Below are 8,755 nucleotides of genomic sequence, written 5' to 3'. Positions count from 1 at the left end.
CAGTTGAATTGGCAGAGCAGCCAGGGGGACATTGCACATCAGCATCCATCACGCTGTGCCCCTCACCTGCATTTCCACACCAGCTTTAGGAACTATTTGCACAAGGGGGGGGTGCAGCACCAACCCCAGCACAGCGCTGCTGCCGCGTTGGCATAGAAACTGCTGCGGCTCTATGGATGCACACAGCTTGGCTGCACCAGGAGGGGCTCAGCCCCAAATAACTCACAGGCTGCTTCCAAAACATCAGTGGATGCTCCTGCCCAGGTCCCTCCCAAGAGCACAGGGGTGAGAAGGAGAAGGAGAAGGCAACTCCAAGCCCTGGAAAACATTTACTGTGAAAACACGAGGCTGGAAAAGGAATTGGTGAAACCATTAGAAACTGTTTATTGTTACAGCACACCACAGAGGTCACAAGCACTCCTGGCGCTTCCTCCCAAGGAGACACGGTACAATCTGTTTGGTACAGGGATTAAGGGAGGAAGCTGCTGCCAATCTACTCGCAGCTTTCCTGTGGGGAGGTCAGACCTCGGCCTTTCCCAAAGCTGGGAGCTGCATTAACCCCCCCCTGCACCACAGCCCTGACCCGAGCAGCACACAGGGCATGGGCTCAGTGCTCAGCCCAGCATCACTGAGACCTCAGGGAGGGTCTGCAAGGGGATCCCCTGCTGCCAGGACTTGGGGGGGTGTGCAATGTGTGCCCACCCTGCAGAACAGGGTTTGCTCAGAGCGCTGGCAACAAGAGCTGTGCCCCACATGAGGTCCCTTTAGGACCGTATTGGGAGAGCCCAGCATCCATTCCTATGAATCACAAATGAAACAGGGTCAAACTAAAGGAGCAGACACGGAGCTGGAAACGGAGTAAAGGAGACTGAAGGAACAACAAGGCTGATGGCAGCAGTGCGAAGACGAGGCTCTCTCTGGTGGAAAAAGCGAGCACTGCAAGCACCCAGGATGGAACAGAGGGGAGCAACAGCCTTGCAGAAAGCAAAACCATTGCAGAGCATAACCCAGGACACAGCCCGGTGCCACTGTGGGATGGCTGCTCCCAGCACCCATGGGCGCTTGGCATAGGCACAATGATCACTTGTAAGCCATCCTTTGAATGCAGAAAGCCATTTGTTTGCAGAGGTTACCCTGCTTTGTAAACGTGGCTCTGCAGCCTGCCAGCCAGCGGCTTCGTTATGCAACATTAATTAACGGAGAGTGCCCAGGAACCGAAAATAGGGCGGCTGCAGAGCACTGGCAGCAGGCCGTAATGCTCACACTGGCAGCAGGCTGTAATGCTCACACTGGCAGCAGGCTGTAATGCTCACACCGGGCTCTGGGATGTCACACATGAAGGCGGAACAAAAAACATGACTGAGAAGATACAAAACGCTGCTGACTCACCAGCACAGCCTCTGGGGTTACTCCGTATTGCTCAGCACCGGGTCTCATATCCCCAACAACGGTCTCTGAGGGAACTCTGGGTCCTTCTGCTCTGTCTCGCAAATAGGGATTAAAGGGTTGTGGCTTTAGGACTGTGATAACACCCATTTGTGGCTTCCTATGAGCATCTGTGAGCTGGCAGCTCTGCTGGCTTCCACGCACAGCTCCACCTGAATGCCCTGACAGCACCTTGGCCACGCCAGCATCCCTCTGTGTGCTGCCCAGAGGAGCTGCACGCTTCACATCACTGCACAACTCACCCAGCCCAAGCTCTCTTTTCCTGCTGCCCTGCCAGGAAATAAGGAACCAATGGGAGCTGACAGCTGGAAGCAGAGTTATCTCAGCCCACCTGAGCACTGCAAAGGTGAATGCAGACTGATGGAGCAGAGCCACACGGGCTGACTTGGGGCTCCCAACGCAGCCAAAGTCCTTGCTGCAGTTTTCAAAGGCTCAGCAGATTTCTGCAGGTCCAGCCCTGCACTCAGTGCTGCGGATCAGGAGGAGGAGCAGCTGAGTGGGAATCCTTAATGACCGCCTGTGAGTCATGCCCAGGGACAGCCCAGCTCCTCACCTCACACCGGAGGTTTTCCCCTCTCAGAGTGCTGCTGCTGCAGGCAAAGGCAAGCAAACACTGCGCCCTGCCCAAAGGAACACCCTGACTGCTTGGCTTTATGCACAGCTGGCAGAACAGAACCCAGCCCGCACACAGCACAGAGCAGCTGCCTGTGCCAGCACCACCAGCCCTTCCTGAACAGAAGCAAAGCAGGAAAAGCAGCGGGGATGAGAACAGAGCAGACAGAGAAGGGCTCACAGCAACCCTGGGATGGCCACACCAGGCAGAAGAGCCTTAAATGGAGGGGACCGGACAGAGCAAAGGCAGATTTACAGCTGAAATCAAACCTAGAGAGAAGTGTTTGGCTTTGGAAGTTTGAGAGTTGTTATTTAATCCCAAGACAGCGCAGCTGAGTGAGTTGAGAATTTAAGTTACAAAAAAAAAAGAAAGCGCTAGAAAAGAATCTTGATACAAGAGCAATAATCCATCGGCTGAGGTTCCCCACCCTGCACAGGGAATCCTGCTCCACAATCTGCCCAGCACAGCTGGGATGCTGCCGAGGCATTGCTTGTTCCCAGCACATACTGGGATGGCAAACTGTCCTGGGTGAAAGTTATGGGGGATCCCCCAGAAACGGGAGTTAAGATGCTGCCACCAGCTCTGCTTTTGGCCTGTTCTTGATGGGTGCTGCTTCTGCGAAGGAAAAAGAAACTTGTTACAGTGAGAACAGAAGTAAAGAGCGGAGCCACCTGCTGCAGATGGGCTACGACTCAAGTTCCACTTCCCAATAGAGCATCAAATGCCTGATGAACTCGTAAACATGCAAAACAACTGTACCTATCCACTGTGCCTCTCTTTCCCACAGCACTTCAGGAATAGAAGCACTTTCTGAATGCACCATCCCAGCTGCCCACCTGCCCAGCACACACCCACAACAAGAATCCATCCCTTGGAGAGTGAGAGCAGAGCAGCATTGCCCCCTTCCCCACCTTCTGACAGCACCAGTCTAAATGGGGCTCCATCAGCTGCCTGCTGCCAGGGCAGCTTGTATTTTGTTTGGCCATCCTGCTGTCAGCACTGAGCTGACATTTGATCCGTGTTTAGTAAACAAGTGCTGGAACCAAACAAGCCCCGTCCTCCTTGTCCCAGATTTCTCCCATGCAGAAACTCTGGGGCTTCTTAAAGTAAAGGTTTGGCAATACAGGGTTAGTCAGAGCCGTGGAGGGAAACCAGCTTCCACCACACAGCTGACAGCCCTTTATGTTTGCTGGGACAGCATTTAGAGCAAAGAGGAGGTCTCAAAGCATTGCACATAGAGCAGGCAGAGATACCTGGGGGCTCCTCCGGGAGTGGCTCAGAGGGAACGTCTGGAAGCTCCAACTGCTCCTGCAAGAACAAGGAAGAGCACACGTGGCTCTGAGCCTGCAGGGCCCCACATGGTGCTCATGGACCTCACGCACCACAGAGAGTGCTGATATCCACTGATTCCTGTTCATCTGAGCACAATCCACGGCTTTCAGCATCTTCATTTAGTAAAGCAGAACAGCTACCCAGTAAGAACAGAAAGCAGCTGGTCGTAACAGCCAGCAGACACAGTACAGCCCTTCAATCATTCCATTTTCAACCTGTGTGTGAAGCAATGAGCCCCATCTCTCATTCCACAGGAATTAGGCACAAACAGGTATAACTTAGATCTGATAACACGAGTGGCAATAAGATCATCCCTTCTCTGCCAACAGCTTCCCAAAAACACGGAGTGCAAGTAATTATGTTGTTAGTCCTACCTGAGTGATAGTGTTTAATTCCTCTAGAATGGCATCTTCGTCTTCCTCAGTCAGGCTCCCAGCCAGGATCTCATCTATTTGCTACACGAGTGAGGAAAAGGCACATTGCAGTCAGAACAGTGCACAGCAGCAGCTCTGTGGCTGACACAGGACACACAAAAGCAGCATGAAGGGGGGACTCAACCAACAGACCTCATCTTTCTACAGGCAACTGCATGAGAGTTCAAGTTCCAGCCCGACGGCCTCTCTTAAAGGAGGCTGGGCACACATTGACCCAGAGAAACCACACACAGCTACTCACACACACCACACGTACCCTCTGGTACTCCACAGCATCCTGGGTTTCACCTATTATTCTTTCCACTTCTTCTATTGACATAACCTGAGGAGAAGAGTCAAAACCCACACGTGAGTGAGGCCTGCAGGGTGACATCCAGGATCCCATTGAGTCCAAGGCAATATTGTGCTCGGCCAACCTGGCCACACATACCTGGTGCATTTTGTTCAGACATTCGTTGCCTATTTTCAAGCCCTCAATGACCTTCATTTCAATCTGGGTGAACTCGATATCCTGGACCTGAAACAGGAGGGACGGGGGGAAGCATCACAGCTGTCACAGCCCTGACAGACCCCCAAGATTCCCAGAGGAACTGAAAGGTGAAGGCGGACAAGAGCCTCAACAGAGGCTTAAATCGTATCAGCAGTTTAAAAAGCTCTTTAACACATGTAGCTCCAAAACCACATTGTGTAGGCTTCTGTCTGCTTCTCAACCCTAAGCTCAGGCCATAGCTTAGGCCATAAACGTATCCATGTGTACACCAAGGTACCGAGACGAGCTGAAGGAAGTTTCTCTTCCAGCTGCCCACACTGTGACTAAGGTTCTATTACCTCCCAGAACACACCTTTCACACGCAGCCTGCAGTACCAGCCCACAACACACTCCCACCTTGATTCCTTATAGAGGTGTCACGGCACGGGGGCAATTTCAGATGCTTTGGGACCTGATGGGACCTGACACCCCAAAGCAGCCCCTCCAGAGCTGCTTCTGCCCCACATATGGAGCACTCAGTGTTTGCTCACCATCCGCTCCAGGTTGCTGATCTGGTTGTCTGTCTTATCCAGCAGCTGCTCCTGGTAACGCTTCTTCTTCAATAAGAGCAGAGCTTTTCTGAAGGGATAAAACAGGAGGTGAGCACAGAAGGAAGGAGCAGCTCTTCAACAGGGCCATCAATGAGACACACAAAGGGATCGAGTGTGTGTATGACACCGAGCTGAGTGGGACATGAGCATTGGACACAATGGAAGGGACAGCAGCCAGAGGGACCCGGGCTGGCTTGAAACGTGCACCCATGTGAACCTAATGAGGTTTAATAGGGCCAAGTGCGGGGTGCTGTGATGGGGGCAACATGAGTGGGAGAAGCACGGACTGTGAAGGACAGGGGGCTCTGATGGGTGAGATATAGGGCACGAGGGGGCTCTGATGGGTGAGATATAGGACACGAGGGCTCTGATGGGTGAATATAGGGCACGAGGGGCTCTGATGGGTGAACTATAGGGGCAACGAGGGGCTCTGATGGGTGAGATATAGGGCACGAGGGGGCTCTGATGGGTGAGATATAGGGCACGAGGGGGCTCTGATGGGTGAGATATAGGACACGAGGGGCAATAGGGGCACAAAGCCCAGCGGTCCCTGGTCCCAGCCCCGTTCCCCCCCGTCCCGGCCGCCCCTTACTCCTTCCTGCCCTCCTTCAGCAGCTGCCGGGCCAGCTCCCTCTCCCTCTCCATGCCCAGGCTGATCCGCTTCTGATATTGCCGCAGTTTATCCCTCTGCTGCTTCAATTGCTGAGTGAAAGAGAGTGGGGTCGGGTCAGGGCCGGGTTAAGGGCTGAGTCCCCCCATCTCAGTGCCATATTAACCCCGCTCTCACCAACACGGCCTTGTCCTGCTCCGTGACGCGGCTCCGCCGCTTCCTCCCGAACAGGTTCCCCATCTCCCTCCGTCGTTCCTGCCCCGGCCCCGGGCGGCCCCGGCCGCACCGTCCCGCTCCGCCCCCCGACGGCGGCCGCGTTGGGTCCGGTACAACGCAGCGCGGAGCAGCATGCAGTGCTCAGAGCGACCGCCAGGGGGCGACAGTGAGACGGGAACGGGAGGTGGGGGGGGGCGACTATAGGGACTAAGGGAGGGGGAGAGCAGGGGGTCTATAACAGGAGGAAACAGTGGGATAAGGGGTGTTAGGGCGGGTTAGTGGGGATGGGGGGTATAGGAAACGAGCCCATGGGGTGCAGGGAAGGAGCAGGGAAGGAGCAGGGAAGGAGCCCCACAGCACTCCATCATCCCACCCTATTTCTTCCCCCCCCCCCCAATTCACAGCCCCAGATTCACCATTTCTACATTTCTTTTTTTTATTAACCATTTATTTATTTGCCTGTAATCGTTCGACTCTCACATGACAATCGTGGGTTGGTTTCATTCTCTGTCTGTATTTTTTTTTTTAATATATATATATATATATTTGTAAATTTGTTTTTTTTTTTGTTTCGTTTGGTAAAATAAATAGAGATAAGTGAACTTTTAGGTAGGATGCTCTCCAGAGCTTCAGTTAAACTCCATGATTGAATCCCTGCGGCACAGCTGTGAACACACACACACACACACACACACACACACACCAGGTACCCACACACCCCCCTCCTGGTGGTCACCAGACACTCAACTCGCTCCTTTAAGGTCAAACACACTGATAGAAGTTCACCGAAATCTACTGTTTTGCTTTCCAAGCTGTGTATGTTAATGGGTTATGCGGAGAGGAGCAGCTCTGTTAGATCATCAGTGACGTTTGCTAACTGGAAGGGTGGACTTGGAGGTGGTTTTTCCTTTCGTTTCAAGCCTTTGAGCTGTCACCTTGCAGAGGGTCCTTAGTGGGGTCAGCACGGAGCCCTCAATGCTGCTTTGCCCACTCAGTTCAAGGAACATCAGCACAAGGAGGGTCCCCCTGCAGTGAGGCAGGCAGAGCCACAGGGGGGATCTATGACCCAGCTGCCTCCAAACACAAGGAACAACGACATTATCAGGTGTGTGGGGAGCAGTGCTGGGTCATGGCAGAGGGGGGAGCTGCCATTCACACTGTAAGGGAACGTTTCTCCCCTCTCCATCACCGTCCACCTCGTTGCTGGGAGCCTGCAGACCCCACTGGTGCAGCTGGAAGGGAACGTGTTGGGTTTAGGAAATCAACCTCTGTGGCCACAGTGATTTTTGCACAGTGCAAATCCCCCCGTTCCTTGCTCAGGGAAACGGCACCTCAGCAGCACTTAAAGAAATCTGCCCTTTGGCTTCGCACAGCTCTTCCCCACGCTGATCTCCAGACACATCGTGGGCTTCAAGGGACAGAAACATTCATTACACGGACTCAGAAGGTGCAGATAACGGAGCTGGGACAGAAGCTGCTTGCTCCAAGCAGGAAGACTCGCTGTCCTCCCTGTCTTTAGTGATTCCTTTGTGCTCAGACCACGTGTGGTTACGTGCCCCGTTGTGCAGGGACACAGCCAAGCCACAGCCACGCGTGCACCATGTCTGTAGCTGCACACGTACAGCATCCAATGTGCAAACGTCCAACACCTCATTGAGTTTTAGCACATGGACTGAAAGCCTGTGCTTTGAGCTCGGCTCCTGTCGGCTCTGCTGGGCAGAGGTTCTGCCAACGTGTTTGAAGAGTTCACTGTGGGCAAAGGGATGAGGACTGCAGAGCAGTGACTGAGGACCCCAGGCTGCACCGTGTGCTCGGGTGGCAAGTGGTTACTTGAGTGATGTGCTCCAGACGGGCTGGGTTGACAGAGATGCTTTCTTCCCTCTCGTCCTGTATGTGCAGCCTCACTGCATGGTGGCATCCTGCCCTGCTCCTCTCTTCTCCCCATGTCTCATTCCTCAGGATCTCTGCCTTCCCTCTCTGTCTCGTGGTCTTCTGTCTCTTCCAAAGGAGGGGAAACCACATGAGAACAAGGGTCGCACAGTGGAGATGCTTCCCTGCATCCCCTGCCCACATCAGGCAGTGCAGGAGCCGTGTAGCTCCATAGACAGGCAGCCCAGTGCTGGCTGAGGGACGGCTGTTTGGCACAGGGCAGTGGCACTGGAGGGGTCCCTCTGTCAGCAGGGACTCACAGCAAGTCCTGATGTCAGTCCTGAACGATGCTCCAGCAAAACGAGGAAGCAAAGATCAAAACCAAGAGCCTTCTCCGAGGGCACCGCCTCATCCAGAGCTGTGTTTCTAACAGAGAAGCCAACCACCGGAAACCAAAATAAAGTCTTCCTTTTTCTGCAGCTCTGAGAGAGGATACAGATGAAAGAAGAAAAACCAAAAAGAAGTCATGGGAATAGCAGGAGATTGTCTCTCTTCCCCTCGCCCAATTCATCAGTAGCCAAGTCAGAACCCAAACGTTCAAGTGACGGGGTGCAGCAGCAGCAGCCAACACGAAACATTCAAGTCGATAATCTCGCTATGTACATTGCAGGCGCTGCCTGCTGGGACTGCGCTGCCACGAGCCGTTATCTGATCCTCTTCTCCACCGAGTACACAGAGATGTAGTAGTCGTTGCTCCCGACTGCCAGGTGAGGCTGTGGAAAGGGCAAAGGGGGGGTTAAATGTAAAGCTGGTGTGGGGTAATGAGAGGAACATCGCAGGGTTATGGTTATGGGTGACATTTGCAGCAGGAATGCCCAGATGCTGGAAAGCTTTGAAGTGCATCTGACAACGCAGCTCTGACGACACTCCTGCCAGCACCTACGTTGTCCCAGCGAGTTATTGTGCCCATTCCAACCAGAGGGAGAAATTACGGTGACTATTCATTGCCAACCTGTAACATCATTCTTTGAAATGGCTGCAAATCTGTTCGTTAAGAACGGGCTGCCTGGACTGAAAATTAACAGTCCCTGTGCCAAAAGGGCTGGGAATAATCCCTGCTAAGAGACCTGGGCTGGGTGAGTTTGCTGATTTCAG

At 53.5% G+C, this 8,755-nt stretch overlaps 2 protein-coding genes across 7 annotated transcripts in view; both read right to left on the bottom strand.

Moving 5' to 3' along the window:
- Positions 1 to 360: 360 nt before the first annotated feature.
- On the bottom strand, positions 361 to 5,829 carry CHMP6 (charged multivesicular body protein 6). Its single transcript, XM_015880122.1, has 8 exons — positions 5,693 to 5,829; positions 5,498 to 5,607; positions 4,846 to 4,933; positions 4,256 to 4,342; positions 4,082 to 4,147; positions 3,766 to 3,846; positions 3,313 to 3,367; positions 361 to 2,674 (listed from the first exon to the last, which is right to left on the bottom strand). Exons 1-8 carry the CDS (start codon positions 5,753 to 5,755, stop codon positions 2,622 to 2,624), a joined length of 603 nt encoding a protein of 200 aa, XP_015735608.1. The 5' UTR covers positions 5,756 to 5,829; the 3' UTR covers positions 361 to 2,621.
- Positions 5,830 to 6,237: 408 nt separating this feature from the next.
- The window catches only part of RPTOR (regulatory associated protein of MTOR complex 1), a 113,313-nt gene continuing 110,795 nt past the window's right edge, over positions 6,238 to 8,755 (bottom strand). For all 6 annotated transcript variants that reach the window (XM_015880020.2, XM_015880022.2, XM_015880023.2 and 3 more), the window contains one exon: positions 6,238 to 8,373. In XM_015880020.2, the coding sequence (XP_015735506.1) occupies positions 8,305 to 8,373 (69 nt within the window). In that variant the 3' untranslated portion in view covers positions 6,238 to 8,304. The remainder of the gene's footprint in view (positions 8,374 to 8,755) is intronic.

Source organism: Coturnix japonica, chromosome 18, assembly GCF_001577835.2.
Source record: "Coturnix japonica isolate 7356 chromosome 18, Coturnix japonica 2.1, whole genome shotgun sequence".
In the NCBI taxonomy this organism is placed as follows: domain Eukaryota; kingdom Metazoa; phylum Chordata; class Aves; order Galliformes; family Phasianidae; genus Coturnix; species Coturnix japonica.
Note: the sequence above shows the minus strand (reverse complement) of the source record. Positions and strands in the feature narration are given on the sequence as shown.

Coding starts and splice junctions, on each gene's coding strand:
- CHMP6 (XM_015880122.1), bottom strand. CDS start 5,755: ATGGGGAACCTGTTCGGGAGGAAGCGGCGGAGCCGCGTCACGGAGCAG. Junction 4,343..4,845: donor TCAGCAACCTGGAGCGGATG/GTGAGCAAACAC, acceptor CTCCTGTTTCAG/GTCCAGGATATCGAGTTCAC. Junction 2,675..3,312: donor ACTCCCGGAGGAGCCCCCAG/GTATCTCTGCCT, acceptor TTTCCTTCGCAG/AAGCAGCACCCATCAAGAAC.